This window comes from Cebus imitator, unplaced genomic scaffold (genome assembly GCF_001604975.1).
Source record: "Cebus imitator isolate Cc_AM_T3 unplaced genomic scaffold, Cebus_imitator-1.0 Scaffold397, whole genome shotgun sequence".
In the NCBI taxonomy this organism is placed as follows: Eukaryota; Metazoa; Chordata; class Mammalia; order Primates; family Cebidae; genus Cebus; species Cebus imitator.
Genome location: NW_016107712.1, coordinates 507,647 through 526,282, shown reverse-complemented (window position 1 = coordinate 526,282; position 18,636 = coordinate 507,647). Strand labels below are relative to the sequence as shown.

General features: G+C 37.7%; 1 protein-coding gene across 2 annotated transcripts in view; it reads right to left on the bottom strand.

Annotated features, from left to right (window-relative positions):
- MANBA (mannosidase beta) overlaps nt 1-18,636 on the bottom strand; it is a 113,957-nt gene that overhangs the window by 37,273 nt on the left and 58,048 nt on the right. For both annotated transcript variants that reach the window (XM_017508659.2, XM_037731409.1), the window contains exons 8-11: nt 16,750-16,901; nt 7,621-7,738; nt 5,514-5,600; nt 1,216-1,383 (exon numbers count right to left, since the gene is read on the bottom strand). In XM_017508659.2, coding sequence (XP_017364148.1) covers nt 1,216-1,383; nt 5,514-5,600; nt 7,621-7,738; nt 16,750-16,901 — 525 coding nt within the window. The remainder of the gene's footprint in view (nt 1-1,215; nt 1,384-5,513; nt 5,601-7,620; nt 7,739-16,749; nt 16,902-18,636) is intronic.

Sequence of the window (18,636 nt, the reverse complement as noted above, 5' to 3'; positions counted from 1 at the left end):
AAAAAAAAAAAAAAAAACAAAAAAAACGGTTACTATGTGTCAGACCGAGTCATGTATCTTCCATCCATCATCTCACTTAGTCCACATAACTCTTAAAAGTCACCTCATATTTTTAACCTAATGTTATAGAAGGGAAAATGAAGATTAAGTAACTTGCCCAAGATTATACAGACAGGAAGTGGCCCAGCCAGGATTTCAAAGCATGAGTACTTAACCACTATGCTATAAAATGAAAATCCTCAGAAACTATAAATCCATGAAACATGAAAAATATAACACCAATATTGTGAAAAAAAAGATTATAAAATAAGTATTCTGTAAATATTATTTCAAACTTGTACCATCACATTTTGTAAATAGAAAAAGTCTTTATGGCACATGACTTAGTATGTCAGGTAAGCTATAAATTTGAATCTATGTTTTTCATGAATCCTCAAGTGAAACTTCTTCTCATAAATGGAATAGGGCCATCAACTGGGCATATTTAGGTGCTAATATCACATACTATTTTAAAAAATAGGTCCCGTTTCAAATTGCTTCTGGATATACCCAGATATTTAAAACATCTAATTATAGATACGAAAGTATAAAGACAACCAGATTATTAAATCACATGTTAAACATGGGGTTTATTTTTTAAAGTTAAAACTTGTGAAGGCATTACTTTAAAAAATGCTGCTTTTTCCTCACAAAAGGCCAATTTATATTAATATATGCCCGTATAATATGCCAATTAGACAAATACTGGTGCAGAGAACCGCTATGGAGCCAGGGCCCTACAGTGGGGTTGGAGACCAGCTCTCTCATCTCTCTTTGCCCCTTAAATCACATACCAGGATGTTCACATGTGAGATATGCCAAATTCTACTTAAACATTTACAATTACAGAATTGTAGAAGTGGCATATCAATAATCATCTAATCTACAGATTCTAAACTTTTCAGGACCCACGGATGGACTCCAAGGAGCATGTGACAACCTGGCATTGTAAGCACTGCATTGATGTATGTGTGGAGGGATCCACAGATAAGTTAATTCTCCACAGCAAATGAATCCTTTCACCTGTTGCTGCACTACAATGGGATACTCTGTATTCAAATGATACTGTTGAAGACAGTCCTAAAAAGAGCCATAGAACATACTATAACTATATTCAAACTTATCCATTTTAAAGATAGATTCTTAAGTTCTGCTGCATTAAAAATCATTACTTACTGCCAATACAAGCTCTCTGATGTTTTTCACATAGAGTGTCACATAGTCCTTGATATAGGTTGGCCGGTCAGTGAAATTGATATGATACCAATTCATCATCAGCGCTGCCTCATTTTCATTATTGCCACTCCATATGATGATAGAGGGATGAGATTTCAGTCTCTTGATCTGAAAATTAAAACATAAAATGATTTTCAAACAGTTAACATATAAAAACTCAGAGCTATAATTACCTATAAAATTAGATCCCTTGCATTTCTGCACATAAATTCTTATGTGCCAAAAACCTAATTTGAAAATGGCTAGTCATCTTAGCTGTAGGAATACATTTAGGGAACTCTTTGAGATTTTTTTTAACTAGATTTTATAAACACTGATACATAGGGTTTCTCTTCTTTGCTGTATAAAAACTGAAGACAATATAATCCCTTTTTTAGAAAGAGAAAGAAAAAGAGAATGAATAAATTCATCATTATGCAGATTGCCACAAAAAACCTTCCAGGAAATACAAAAGGCAGGAGACATTATATTTTGGGGATTGGTTCCCAAGAACAAGTTGGAGTTTTATGTGAAGAAATAAATGAGGCAAAGCAATCACTATCACTGAAAGAGAACGGGGGTACCTATGCAGTGTCCACCGATATCAGAAAACCAGAAGGAAAATTAGAGAAGATTCTACAAAGCAAGTGAGTACTAGAGGTATGCCGGCAGTTAAAGACAAATATGGAATATTCTAAAGGAAAACAGATTAGGGCAATCAGTGATGTCTTCTGAAATAACTATCAATGTCATGTCCTGAGAAATCAACTAACATATCTAATTATACATGAGAAATTAGAGAATCTCCCTGCAAACTATGCCACATGAGGCCTACATAAACTGAGCTCATCTGGGCTGGCCCTGCATAAAGGCAAAAGGATCCACTTGTGCTATGTTTGCACTGGACAGACTCAGACATGTCCCTTCTTCTAACACCCTGGGACATGGGCCCCAACAGAGAGCAATTAAATTCCTTTAAGGATGGCAGAGTGAGTCAACGGTCAAGAGAAATTCTTTTGGAGCATGTTTTGGCAATGTTACCGCATACATTCACTTTCACTGTAATACATGATTACACTGACAGCGCCCCCACTGATGTCCTCAGTGTGTTCTCCTTTCAAGCTCAGAAACTCACATACACAAAATAGAGATACACTGAAGGTATATTAAAAAGATATTTCATTTTTTTATAATTAAATCTTGTGTTTTTCTTGGCCAGCCATATAAACACTATTTCCTTTTTTTGTCTTTGAACACGCCCAGGAAAGGGACAGCTGCTACCGCCTGTGACTGACATATTTATGCCACTGATGAAAATACAAATATAACCTGAAGGGGCAAAAAGCTTCAGTGACACTGTGTTGATATCACTTTTCCTGTGAGGGAACTGAAGTAGACAGAGTTTGTCTTGACCACCGAGGTGACCTTTTCTGTGGCATTGGCACCATGCTTTGCANTTCAAGCTGATTTAGAGTTTTATGGTAAGCTTTACTTTAAAATTTTAACAAGCTCTGCATAAAATGGTTCTTGTTATCTTTAATAATACATCAAAGAACTGAAGATGCATAGATGTTATATTTTAATTATTTATAGGAAAGAAAACTAAAAATAAAATTGAAACGCTTACAACCTGTGTAACTATAATTAATATGTTTAAAGTTATTCATTCATCTATTCATCTATCCACTTTGTGAACAATCCACAGAGTGGGACACAGAGGGGAATGAGCCCTAGGCCTCAGGGAGATGGCAATCTTGAAGGGTGACAAATCCTTGAACAAGTAATTCAAGGTGTGATTTGTGTCACAAAAGGCAAAAGAAGAGTGACCTAATCTACACTTGCAGATAGAAAAAGGTTTTTCCCATGCTCAAGGTAAGAGGGGCCAAAGGAGAACAAAGGAAGTGGCCCACAAGCGCAGGGGATGGAGAAGATGGTCCAGGACATAGACAGCAAGAGGGAGATGGTGCCTGAACAAGTGTGGACACCAGCAGGATGGGGTCCCGCACAAAAGGATCTTATGCTTACCCAGAGGGCAAGAAGCTACCTCAGGGGAGCTGCTGGCAAGGGAAGGATTTGAGTGTACTTTTTAAACCTTTTATTTTAAAATGAAACACAGTTACAGAAAACAAATTATGATGTGGTGAATTATTATAAGGCAATCATCCTTGTAGCCACCACCCAGGGCAGCCACACGGGAAGCCCTACACGTGCCTCTTCCTAATCACAGCCCCTTCCTCCTTCCAAAAGTAACCACTATCTTGAGTGTTATAGAAATCGCTTCCTTGCATTTCTGTATGGTTTTTCACAAAATATACATCTGCAGACATTATATTATGAACTCTAGATTTCAACACACTTGATGGATTCAATTCATTGACACCCTTATCCTTAATGAATCTTAAATTGTCCCCTTTTTGGCTGCTCAGAATCTCGCAAAATCCTTTTGATGTAACTTTGATAGCTTCCTTGTTATCTGCATGTTGAGATATTCCAGGATCAGGGTTCTGAGCAGGAATGTAGTATGACTTAAAATGTGTCAGTGGAAGATGACTTTGGCAGCTCTGTTGAGTATGTACATATTGAAAGAGACCAATACTAGGGAGCCCAATCAGAAAACAAATGCAATGATTGAGGAGACAGAAAAATAGGATTTGAGCTAGAGCAGTAAGTATAGGGGTGAGAAAGTAAATACAAATACAAGTAACATTGGCATCAAAAAATTGTCTCAACTTTAAAACCAGTTGGATGTGGGAGGTGAGAAAAAAGAAAGTATCAATAACTTTCATATTTCCTGCTAAAAAGAAAAATGAAGACATGCTGAGTTAGTGGTGGTAGTGGGACAGCTGGGATTATTTGTTATTTCTTTTATACTGCATGCCTTCCATATATTATCCTATTTAATCTTTGAAACAGTTTCATGAGGAGTGACATCATACCAGAGTCATAGATACAGAAATTGAGGCTCAAGAGGCAAAGTGACCTCCCTAAGGTGGCAGGCTCACCATTCAGGAAAAAATATCAAAATATTTGCTCTTTGTACATCAACATTGCAAAAAATCTGGCAGACAGTTGGAAATGAGAAGTTGAAGTCAGAGTCGATAATGATCCACATTGTAGCTTTATCTGAGGTTACCAAGAAAATGGATTTGTTCCCTTCTTTAACATGTTGCAGAGCACTATCAAAACTCATTATGTCTGCACAGTCTTGCAAATTCTTTACAAAGTAGGAGTGATCTCCTGGTGCAGTGATGATTTCTAATGGATGCTAATGAATCAGTCCAATGTTTCAACAGTATTTTACTAACATAAGATACATTCACAAGTTGGTTCCAAAACTGTATTTTGGGAGTACATCATAATTCAGAATTTTCTTGTATTGTCAAGCATCCCACTCTGATTGTACATAGAAACCCATGCCACGCACTTAATATTTAGGGGAGAGGAAATGTAATGCAATCTGTTTTTCAAAGAATGATCATCCCTTAAACAGACCTTGCTGCAGAAATAAGTATATGGAGCACACAGCTGATAAACTTCAGATCTGTAGCTAAAATTATCAATTGATAATATTATATGAACACCATTGCCATTTGTAAAAAGAAGATCGGCCAGGATCATCTAATATATTTCCAGTGTCAGACCTAGAGTCAGCCATCTCTAAGAAGCTTTTCTCTTAACAGGAAAGATCATTTCAATATAAGAATACTCAATACTATAATCTGGGGCATTATTTCTAGGTCTTTTCAGTGGACAGAAAAAGGATATAATCACTTCCTTGCATTTATATATCTGTGAATATAAATATAAATGTCAATATGTGGAATCCAAAATAAATTGAGGAATCAATTATCAATTTAAAATTTTATCCTGAGCAATTCAAACAGTGGCATTGCTTTTGCTGATGTGAAAACTTCAGAAGAAGCAAGATTGGGGGAGGCAATACACGTTTCGTTTGTACATATTACATTTCAGATGCCTGTTAAACCTCCAAGCAGAGGCACCAGGTAGGCAGTTGGATGTAAGAAAGAGGAATTCACTAGAGACATCAGACCTGGGGATAAATCTGGGAGTCATCAGCAAATAGATGATGGTAAAGCCATCATACTGGGTAGAATCACCTAGGTTGTCAATTACCTGACTGTGTAATTTTTCATGGGATTTAGTAGATAACAAACACCAAAAATGAAGCAAGATTTTTTAAAAGGCAAAACTAAAACATATGATGTGTTTTCTTTCTTCTTGGAAGGGAAATAACATACCTGGTAAGAAACTTCTGCTCTCACTGAATCCAGGAAGTCTTGATCAGTTGGATAAAGGGCACAGGCAAACATAAAATCCTGCCACACCTAGCAAATCAAATAAAAGGTAATATAACACTTCCATAAGTTTTATTACACAGAAGAAAGTCTTTATTCTGAGCTCTAGGCATTATCTTTCACACAAATGAAAAATCAAGTTGGCCCGATGAGTGTGATCACTGGGGGACCGCTATGCATACAGGCAACCAGGAAATGTATCACAGACATTAGGACTTCCCAGAGCTGCACAAAAGTGTACAGAAGCCCGAGAAGAGAAAATCCTAGGCAGGTATAAAAGAAAAGGAAGATGGAAGAATTTGAAAAAGGAAAAAAATGTGTGGAGGGGACACAAAATGAGACTTCCCTCCAGCCCCTCCTCACTCCTAATTCATTCTGATTTTCACCAAGCATTTGGTATTAAGAGATGCACCTTAATAACAAAGGTATTAAGAATACCTTTGGTTAAGACTCAATGACTGTTAAGAATCATACTTCATTTATAAAGAGTTAACTTTTCATGGACAAAAGGCTTACTACATGCACAATTTAGTAATGAAACCATGTAAGTCCCTTTCTAAGGAGGCTGTGTGATGCAATGGTTAAGAACATAGCCCCAGCTGGGTGCTGTGGCTCATGCCTATAATCCCAGCACTTTGGGAGGCAAAGGAGGGTGGATCACCTGAGGTCAGCAGTTCGAGACCAGCCTGGCCAACATGGTGAAACTCTGTCTCTACTAAAAATACAAAAATTAGCCAGGCATGGTGGCACACACCTGTAATCCTAGCTACTTGGGAGGCTGAGGCAGGAGAATTGCTTGAACCTGGGAGGCGGAGGCTGCAGTGAGCCAAAATCACACTGCTGCATTCCAGCCCGGGCAACAGAGTGACGGTTCGTCTCAAAAAAAGGAAGAAGAAAAAGAAAAAAGAAAAGAAAAGAAAGAAAGAAAAAAGAAAAAAGAACATAGCCTGTCTGAGTCAGAATCTTGATTCCACCATAAACGGGCTGTTAGAGTTTGGGTAAAATATTTAACCTCTCCATGTGTCAGTTTCCTTATCTGTAAATAGGGTTAGAGAATAGTAACTACCTCACTGAATGGGCATGAAGATAAAATAAAATATATAGAGCACTTAGAACAATGCCTAACACTCAGTAAATATTATAGAATATTGTCATCATTACAATAACCATCAGCATTATCATTAATATAATTCCTAGTCTCCTGTGATACTCTTTATATTTTAGAACAATAATAATAAAATTAACAGAATACATTTTCTTTGTTTTATCCTCAAAATTGCAAAACATGTTAGAAGTACCTAATAACAATATTAGGGCCAGCCACAGTAGCTCACATCTGTAATCTCAGCATTTTGGGAGGCCAAAGCGGGTGGATCACCTGAGGCCAGGAGTTCGAGGCCAGCCTGACCAACACGGTGAAACCCCAGCTCTATTAAAAATACAAAAATTAGCTGGATGCTAATTTACTAAAAATACAAAATTTAGTACATGCCTATAATCCCAGCTGCTCTGGAGGTTGGGGCAGGATAATCGCTTGAACCCGGGGTGAGGGAGGGTGCTGTGAGCTGAGATCGTACCACTGCATTCCAGCCTGGGACAGAGTGAGATTCCATCTCAAGAAAAGAAAAATCAAAAATTAAAAATCAGAAAAAATTTAGAAAAACAATATCAAACACACCTTTTCTTTACTTAATTTCATATTTTCTTCTCTTTAAGTTTTGTCAGATCTCCTTTAAGTGTTTTAAATATTCTGTTTTCTTTTATATACATTCCTAATATCACAAAGAAAATTATTTTAAAATTAGGTATATATATACTGGGATATAAATAATTTATAGGACATCTATCATTTAAAAATAAATAATTATGGTAGTTGCTATCACCTATGGCTCTGAGTTTATAAGATGCCATTTATTCCTATGGCCCAAAATGGAATATCATTCCTGGCTCTGAGACAGGAAGGAAAGAGCAATTGCATCATTCAGCACGTTGGCAGTCAAACTGAGGATACAGTAACTTATCAATATATAAAATGCTATCAACTTCTCACCATTATTCCTAGTTCATCACAGAGTTCATAGAATTCATCCTGCTCATAAATTCCTCCTCCCCAAACCCGAAGAGTATTCATGTTAGCATCCACAACAGACTGCAAAAGGAGCTGTAACCTGTAGAAGACATTTTATAAACAAATCCTAATTTGAAAACAAACAAACAAACAAACAGATTGTGGCAGATAAACACATTTCTAAATGTGTTTAGAAAAACATACTCTAAAATCATGATGGTTTGGTTATAATGCAAATTAAAGGAAGATAAAATTATGTACACATTAGCTGTAAACACATAAACAGAAAAAGGATGGGTGATATCTTTACCTACTAAATTTTTAGTAACATTATTATACTATTTTTAAAATTAAATTTTTGTTTTATATTTATTCCTATAAAAATACAATTGTAAGCCTTGGAAAGTATCCGCTAATTCTATATAACTCCCCCAAACTATAAAACAATATCAAGACTTGAGTATTAGTGCCTGTTACCCCCTATCTCCTTGTATAGAATTCCTCCAGCCCAGTATTTCTTTCTCTAGTAAATTTTCTTTCTACCTTTTCCAATTCCTATTCACATGGCCCTCAGGAAGATCTAGAAACTTACAGGCAGCTTGAGAGCATGTACCCTCCCTCCATACCCAGAACACTGCTCAAGCCAAATGACAGGCTGGGCAGACCCAGGCACTGCGAGCTCAGCACAGGCACCGCAGGCAGGCTTGCCAATTGGCCCAGCTGGACTGAACCACCACAGCCAACCCAGCCCCAGCCAAGAGGAGAGAGGAGCATTTGAAAAGGAGAAGACAGAGCCAATTATCTCGTGTCTATGTCTGAAGAACAACTTCATTTTCTTATGAAATCTAAATAGACACGTTTTAAAGTAAAAGGAAATTACCACAACTTTTAGAAAAAAATCTGGGTTTAGTTACTGACATTTACATTCTAAACATCAAATAATAAACTATAATGCACACTTATACATTTGTAAATATGCTAAAATGTTATTTAACAGATAATAAACAAGTTTAAATGTGTTTATTTTCATTTCATAAAGTTTATTTTCAGCATCAAAAAGATGTAAGTTTACAGATCCAATTAGAAAATATTACTTTCTTCCAAAGTTCTATTCTTGCAGTCTCAGAAAAACATTTTTATTTTTTTCCCTAGATCTAGAACCGTTAAGGCTATTTTTTTTAAATAAATTGTATTATGTATATTTAAGGTATATGACATGATGTTATGGGATACATATAGATAGTTAAAAATAACTATAGTGAAACACACTAACATACTCACCATCCTACATTAGGAGTCCCAACCCCCAGGCCATGGACTGGACCATGGGCCAGGCGGCCATGGACCAGCACAAGGTGAGCAGCAGGTGAGCAAGCGTTACTACCTGACCTCCTGTCAGATCAGTGGCACATTAGATTCTTAAAAGAGCAGGAACCCCATTGTGAACTGTGCATGCGAGGGATCCAGGTTGCATGCTCCTTATGAGAATCTAATTCCTGATGATCTGAGGTGGAACAGTTTCATCCCAAAACTATCCCCCCACCCTCTGCCCCCAATCTGTGGAAAAACTGTCTTCCATGAAACTGGTCCTTGGTGCTAAAAAGGCTGGGGACTGCTGTCCTACATAGTTACCCACTCTTTCTGTGTTTGTGGACAGAGTAGCCAAAATCTACTCATTTAGCCTGAATCCCATAAATAGCACAATTTTTTTTTTCTCCACAGTCCTAGGGCACATCAGATCTCTGGACTTGTTCTCCTTCATATCTGCTGCATTCTATACTCTGACCAACAGCTCCCAGTTTCCTTCCCATCCTCCCACAACCACACCCCCACGACACACAAGATTTCTTCTAGTTCTTTTGTTAAGATAAAAGTACAAGAATATGCAAGTATTGGAACTGCTGGCAAGATGGCCAAATAGGAACAGCTCTGGTGTGCAGTTCCCAGCAAGAGCGACACAGAAGGCGGGTAATCTCTGCATTTCCCACTGAGGTACCTGGTTCATCTCATTGGGACTGGTTAGACAGTGGGTGCAGCTGAAGGAGGGTAAGTCAAAGCAGGGTGGGGCATCACCTCACCTGGGAAGTGCAAAGGGCTAGAGAACTCCCTCTCCTAGCCAAGGGAAGCCATTAAGGACTGTTCCTGGCACTCCAGCCCAGATACTGTGCTTTTCCCATGGTCTTCACAACCTGCAGACCAGGAGATTCCGTCTGGTGCCTACAACACCAAGGCCCTGAGTTTCCAGCACAAAACTGAGCATCTATTTGGAAAGACACCAAGCTAGCCACAGCAGTTTTCTTTTTCTCATACCCCAGTAGCACCTGGAACACCAGTGACACAAAACTCTTCACTACCCTGAAAAAGGGGGCTGAAGCCAGGGAGTCAAGTGATCTGGCTCGGCCAGGTCCCACCCCTACAAAGACCAGCAAGCTAAGTTTCACTGGCTTGAAATTCTCACAGCCAGCACAGTAGTCTGAGAACTGGGAGGTTTGAGCTCCTCCATGGGGGGAGGGACATCTGCCATTGCTAAGGCTCAAGTAGGTGGTTTTAACCTCCAAACAAAGTTGCAGGGAAGTTTGAACTGAGTGGAGACAACAGAAGCTCAGCAAGGCCTCTGCAGGCAGAGTGTGTCACTAGACTCCCTCCTCGCTGGGCAGGGCATTGCTGAAAAAAAGCAGAAGCCCTTCAGGGACTTATAAATAAACCCCAATCTTCCTGGGACAGAGCATCTGGGGAAAGGGACAATTGTGGGTACAGCTTCAGAAGACTTAAACATCCCTGCCTTGCAGCTGTAAAGAATGCAGTGGGTCTCCCAGCACAGCATTCTAGCTCTGATAAGGAACAGACTGCCTCCTCAAGTGGCTCCCTGACCCCCGTGTATCCTGACTAGCAGACACCTTCCAGCAGGGGCCAACAGACACCTCAGATAGGAAAGCTCCGGTAGGCATCTGGCAGGTATGCTTCTGGGACGAAGCTACCAGTGGAAGGAACAGGCACCAATCTTTGCTGTTCTGAAGCCCCTGCTAGTGATTCCCAGGTAAGCAGGGTCTGGAGTAGACCTCCAGCAAACTCCAGCAGACCTGCAGCAGAGGGGCTGATGTTAGAAGGAAAACTAACAAACAGAAAGAAATAGTTTCAGCATCAACAGAAAGGATGTCCACTCAGAGACCCCATCCAAAAGCACCAACTTCAAAGACCAAAGGTAGATAAATCTACGAAGATGGGAAAAAACCAGCACAAACAAAGGCTGAAAATTCCAAAAACCAGAACACCTCTTCTCCTCCAAGAGATCACAACTCCTCACCAGCAAAAGAACAAAACTGGATGGAGAATGAGTTTGACAAATTGACAGAAGCAGGCTTCAGGAGGTGGGTAATAAACTTCTCTGAGCTAACAGAGTATATTCTAACCCAAGGCAAGAAAGCTAAGAACCTTGGAAAAAGGTTAAATGAAATGCTAACTAGAATAAACACTTTAGAGAAGAATATAAATGACCTGATGGGGCTAAAAAATACAGCACAAGAATTTCGTGAAGCATATAAAAGTTGCAATAGCCAAATCAATCAAGTGGAAGAAAGTAAATCAGAGATTGAAGATAAACTCAATGAAATAAAACAATAAGGCAAGATTAGAGAAAAAATAGTGAAAAGAAATGAACAAAACCTCCAAGAAACATGAAATTATGTGAAAAGACCAAATCTACGTTTGATCGATGTATCTGAAAGTGATGGGGAGAATGAAACCAAGTTGGAAAACACTCTTCAGGATGTTATCCAAGAGAACATCCCCAACCTAGCAAGACAGGCTAACATCCAAATTCAGGAAATACAGAGAACACCACAAAGATACTCCTCAAGAAGAGCAACCCCAAGACACATAATTGGCAGATTCACCAAGGTTGAAATGAAGGAAAAAATGCTAAGAGCAGCCAGAGAGAAAAGTCGAGTTACTCACAAAGGGAAGCCCATCAGACTCACAGCAGATCTCTCAGGAGAAACCCTAAAAGCTAGAAGAGATTAGGGGCCAATATTCAACATTGTTAAAGAATTTTCAACCCAGAATTTCATATCCAGTCAACCTAAGCTTTATAAGCAGAGGAGAAATAAAATCAATTACAGACAAGCAACAACTGAGAGATTTTGTCACCACCCAGCCTGCCTTACAAGAGCTCCTGAAGGAAGCACTAAACATGGAACGGAACAATCAGTACCAGCCACTGCAAAAACATACTAAATTGTAAAATCCCCATCAACACAATGAAGAAACTATATCAACTAATGGGCAAAACAACCAGCTAGCATCATAAAGGCAGGATCAAATTCACACATAACAATATTAATCTTAAATGTAAATGGCCTAAACTCCCCAATTAAAAGACAGAGACTGGCAAATTGGATAAAGGGTCAAGAGCCATCATTGTGTTGTATTCAAGAGACCCATCTCACATGCAAAGACATGCATAGGCTCAAAATAAAGGGATAGAGGAAAATTTGCCAAGCCAATGGAAAACAAAAAAAAAAAAAAAAAGAAAAAAAGAAAAGCAGGAATTGCAATCCTAGTCTCTGATAAAACAGACTTTAAACCAACAAAGATCAAAAGAGACAAAGAAAGGCATTACATAATGGCAGAGAGATCAATGTAACAAGAAGAGCTATCTATCCTAAATATATATGCACCCAATACAGGAGCACCCAGATACATAAAATAATTTCTTAAAGACCGAAAAAAAGACTTAGACTCCCAAACAATAATAGTGGGAGACTTTAACACCCCACTATCAATATTAGACAGGTCAATGAGACAGAAAATTAACAAGAATATCCAAGACTTGAACTCAGCTCTGGAACAAGCAAACCTAATAGGCATCTACAGAACTCTCCACCCCAAATCCACAGAGTATACATTCTTCTCAGCACCACATCATACTTATTCTAATATTGATCACATAATTGGAAGTACAACGCTCCTCAGCAAATGTAAAAGAACAGAAATCCTAACAAACAGTGTCTCAGACCACAGTGCAATCAAACGAGAACTCAGAATTAAGAAACTCACTCAAAACCACACAACTACATGGAAACTGAACAACCTGCTCCTGAATGACTATGGGATACTTAATGAAATGAAATCTGAAATAAAGATGTTCTTTAAAACAAATGAAAATGAAGACACAACATACCAGAATCTCTGGGACACATTTAAAGCAGTGTGTAGAGGGAAATTTATAGCATTAAATCCCCACAAGAGAAAGCAGGAAAGATCTCTAAAATTGACACCCTAACATCATGATTAAAAGAACTAGAGAAGCAAGAACAAACAAATTCAAAAGCTAGCAGAAGACAAGAAATAACTAAGATCAGAGCATAACTGATGGAGATAGAGACATGAAAAACCCTTCAAAAAATTAATGAATCCAGAAGCTGGCTTTTTGAAATGATCAACAAATTAGATAGACAGCTAGCCAGATTAATAAAGAAGAAAAGAGAGAAGAATCAAATAGATGCAATAAAAATAATAAACGGGATATCACCACCAGTCTCACAGAAATACAAACTACCATCAGAGAATACTACAAACATCACTATGAAAATAAACCAGACAATCTAGAAGAAATGGATAAATTCCTGGACACTTACAGTTTCCCAAGACTAAACCAAAAAGAAGTCGAATCCCTGACAGACCAACAACAAGGTCTGAAATTGAGGCAGCAATTAATAGCCTACCAACCAAAAAAAAAATTCAGAACCAGACGGGTCCACAGCCAAATTCTACCAGAGGTACAAAGAGAAGCTGGTACCATTCCTTCTGAAACTGTCCCAAACAATACAAAAAGAGGGACTCCTTTCTAACACATTTTATGAGACCAACATCATTCTGATACCAAAACCTGACAGAGACACAACTAAAAAAGAAAATTTCAGGCCAATATCCATGATGAACATCAATGCGAAAATCCTCAAGAAAATACTGGAAAATTGAATCCAACAGCACATCAAAAACTTATCCATCATGATCAAGTTGGCTTCAACCCTGGGATGCAAGGTGGTTCAACATACACAAATCTATAAATGCAATCCATTACGTAAACAGAACCAAAGACAAAAATCATATGATTATCTCAATAGATGCAGAGAAGACCTTTGACAAAATTCAACAGCGCTTTATGCTAAAAACTTTCAATAAACCAGGTATTGATGGAACATATCTCAAAATAATAAAAGCTATGTATGACAAACCCACAGCCAATATCACACTGAATCAGCAAAAACTGGAAGCATTCCCTTTGAAAACTGGCACAAGACAAGGATGCCCTCTCTCACCACTCCTATTCAACATAGAATTCAAAGTTCTGGCCAGGGCAGTGAGGCAAGAGAAAGAAATAAAGGATAATTAGGAAAATATGAAGTCAAATTGTCTATTTGCAGACAACATGATTTTATATTTAGAAGACCCCACCATCTCAGCCCAAAATCTCCTTAAGCTGATAAGAAACTTTAGCAAAGTCTCAGGATACAAAACCAATTTGCAAAAATCACAACCATTCCTATACGCCAACAACAGACAAACAGAAAGCCAAATCATGAGTGAATTCCCATTCACAATTGCTACAAAGAGAATAAAATACCTAGGAATACAGCTATCAAGGGTTGTGAAGGACCTCTTCAAGGAGAACTACAAACCACTGCTCAAGAAAATCAGACAGGACACAAACACATGGAAAAACATTCCATGCTCATGATTAGAAATAATAAATATCATGAAAATGGCTGTACTGCCCAAGATAACTTATAGATTCAATGTTATCCTCATCAAGCTACCATTAACTTTCTTCACAGAATTGGAAAAAAAACACCTTAAATTTCACATGGAACCAAAAAAGAGCCCACATAATCAAGGCAATCCTAAGCAAAACAAAACCAAAGCTTGAGGCATCATGCTACCTGACTTCAAATTATATTACAAGGCTACAGTAATCAAAACAGCATGGTACTGGTATCAAAACAGACATATAGACAAATAGAACAGAAAAGAGGCCTCAGAAATAATGCCATACATCCACAACCATCTAATCTTTGACAAACCTGACAAAACCAAGCAATGGGGAAGGATTCTCTATTTAATAAATGGTGTTGGGAAAACTGACTAGCAATATGCAGAAAGCTGAAACTGGATTCCTTCCTTACACCTTATACAAAAATTAACTCAAGATGGATTAAAGACTTAAATATAAGATCCAAAACAATCAAAACTCTAGAAGAAAACCTAGACAACACCATTAAAGACATAGGCATGGGCAAGGACTTCATGACTAAAACACCAAAAGCAATGTCAACAAAAGCTAAAATAGACAATTGGGATCTAGCTAAACTTAAGAGCTTCTGCACAGCAAAAAGAAACTATCATTAGAATGAACCAGCAACCAACACAATGGGAAAAAATTGTTTGCAATCTACTCATCTGACAAAGGGCTAATATTCAGAATCCAAAAAGAACTCAAACAAATTTACAAGAAAAAACAACCCCATCAAAAAGCAGGCAAAGGGTATGAACAGATATTTCTCAAAAGAAGACATTTATGCAGCCAACAAACATGAAAAAAGGCTCATCATCACTAATCATTAGAGAAATGAAAATCAAAACCACAATGAAATATCATCTCATGACAGTTAGAATGGCAATCATTAAAAAATCAGGAGACAACAGATGCTAGAGAGGATGTGGAGAAATAGGAATGCTTTTACACTGTTAGTGGGAGTGTAAATCACTTCAACCATGTGGAAGACAGTGTGGCGATTCCTCAGGATCTAGAACCAAAAATACCATTTGACCCAGCAATCCCATTACTGGGCATATACCCAAAGGATTATAAATCATTCTGTTATAAAGACATATGCACATTTATTTTTATTGTTGCACTTTTCACAACAGCAAAGACCTGAAACCAACCCAAATGCCCATCAATGACAGACTGGTTAAAGAAAATGTGGCACATATACACCATGGAATACCATGCACCCATAAAAAAGAATGATCTTACATCCTTTGTAGGGACATGGATGAAGCTGGAAACTATCATTCTCAGCAAACTGACACAAGAACAGAAAACCAAACACTGCATGTTCTCACTCATAAGTGAGTGTTGAACAATGAAAACACATGGGCACAGGGAGGGGAACATCATATACCAGGGCCTTTTGGGAGTTGGGGGGCTAAGGGAGGGATAGCAGAGGGGTGGAGGGCCAGAGGAGGGATAGCATTAGGAGAAATGCCTAATGTAGATGACAGGGTAATAGATGCAGCAAACCACCATTGTACATGTATACCTATGAAACAAAGAACTTAAAGTATATTTTTAAAAAAAGAATATGCAAATATATTAGCACAGAAAGGTAAACACGGGGCCAGGCCCAGTGGCCCACACCTGTAATCTCAACACTTTGGGAGGCCAAGGTAGGTGGATCATTTGGGGTCAGGATTTCAAGACCAGCCTGACGAAAATGGTGAAACCCCATCTCTATTAAAAATACAAAAATTACCCAGGTGGTAGTAGCCCATGACTGTAATCCCAGCTACTTGGGAGGCTGAGGCAGGATAATCATTTGGGCCTGGGAGGTAGGGGTTGCAGTGAGCTGAGATAGCACCACTGCACTCCAGTCTAGGCAACCAAGTGAGNAAAAAAAAAAAAAAAAAAATAGTAAATAAAAAAGCAAAGTAAATATGTGTTCCTATCTTTCAAACTCACACTCAAAAACATTTAAAGTATCCTCTGAAAAGCTGAAGAAAGTAGAATTTAATATTTTTTTTCAGGGACTAACTATTCAATATATGAATTAGTCATTTTCCTATTTCTCCAGAGTAAACATATAATAGTTTTCTAAAAATCAAATGGCTTCAACAGTCTCAAATCATTCAGCTGTAAGACCACCTGTAGTCCAGGAGAGTGGAATACATGATTTCTTAAAATCCTGTCCATTTTAAAGTTTCCATCATCTAGAATTCTACACTATCTTTTAGTTCCTTGCCTAGGGACTAAAGATAAAAATGAGTAAACCTTAATCTTTGCAGGACTGTCAATTAAAAGAGAAACAAGAAAGAAAGACAATAACTTACAACTTAGAGGTTACTCGGTCCTGGAATGAATCTGGTGGGATCCAGTTTGAACCTTTTAGAAATATGGGAAATCCATTAATTTTGAAATAGAAACTCAAACCAGGAGACCCTTTTATAGGCTCTTCTATAAGTTCCACTGTCCTAAAGTAAACCTGCAATAAACAGAATTAAATGACAAATATCAAATTTAAAACATAAGCAAATGGTTTCTTTTTAAAAAGAAGCACACCTTTTGGAAAAATATACATTCAATAGTTTAATGTTAATTTTCCTATTTACTATGAAGCATATAATGTGGAAATGTACATTTCAGGAATATAGACTCATAAATTACTGCTAGCATCTGTTATTTCTCTTTTAAAAGAGAAATGTAGAAACCACTAAAGAGCTACTGTAGTCTTCCACATGAAACAGGCATTTGTAATTATGTCGAAAAAGAAAATTTGAAGATAACATTTCTAAATTTAAAAAAAAAAAAACACTATTTCACAAAAATAGAAAAAAAAATGCTGTCTTCGAAACACATTCTCATTTCAGTGTTGTTAAAATGTAGCCAAACATGCATCCTAGAATCAAATGTTATAATTCAACAACTTTCCAATCTTAATAACACATTACTATAAAATCACTTTAATGGGTAATTTAATCCTAATTACACATTAAACTCAATGTTTGAGCATACTCTGGTTTCTTGACTGGAGATGTACATGGTGCACTAATAGAAGTAGATGGGGCAGGAGCACACACTCTGTGCTACTGGTGCTCCAGAGAGGAAGCAAGAGACACTATCCTGGTGACAGTCTAGCCAGGTTTTCCCCCAGTTAAGCATGGGCAGCAAGACCCCAGATAAAGAAGCTTTGATGTTTTTATCAAATCTTAATTCTTGGCAGCCATAAACTGGATCAAGTCTCTATGATAAGATTTTACACCAATAAAGACTAGCCTTACCCCAAAAGCACACAGTTCTCTAATTTAAAAAAAATCAATGAATGAATTAGTCAAATTATTTCACGTAATAAAACCGTTCACCATTCTTCTGCTTCCTGACTCTTGCCCTCATTTATATGAAATGACAAAAGATATCAGAATTAACTTTACAAGAAGATACAGAATATGTCCTGGAGGATCTTGACACGGGATGACCACTCCCGCTTCAGGGTTAAAAATGTAAAGAATGCACAGTGATCTTCAGAAATGACTCTTAAAGTACCGTAATGGTGGGTTCCAACATCTAGAACAGTGAGTGGTTCTTTAAATGTGGCCTGGGGACTCCAGGAGGTCCCTCGGAGCCTTTCAGTGGGAGCCTTGACTTTACTTATAGTAAAACTAAAACGTTATTTGTCTTTATTTCTCTCAGTCTCTGAGTGTCAGCGGTATTTTCCAGATGTGTGCCTACTTCATTACTCTGACAGCTAATGGAATGTGTGCTGTGTATTCTGTTATGACGTAGCACTGAGCTGAGGCAGAGGTTTATGGTATGAAGCAGTGCACTTTCAGAGATTAACTCAGTTTTTTCTCTGTACTTTTACTGTGTTTTTACTATTAATAGCTGTCTTTCATTATTCCTGCTGTAATCTCTATACCCTCATTGTTGTTCAATAAATTCTTATTTTGAACCCCAAAGTTTCACTTGCCACCTACACAGAAGCATAAAAGAGGTAGGTACTACTTGTTGTTTTGTTTCACAGCAGTATTTTTAAGTTTTCAAATAAAAACAAATTTTAATTTTAATTGAAACTTACTTTATACTTAATATTTTATCTTGTTCTAAAAGAAAATTCATTTTTAATACTCTTTTTCTAATTCAGGGATGAATTTTCAAAGTGGGATTAGAAGGCTTACTTCTTACCAGCCTGGGCAACATGGTGAAATCCTGTCTCTACTAAA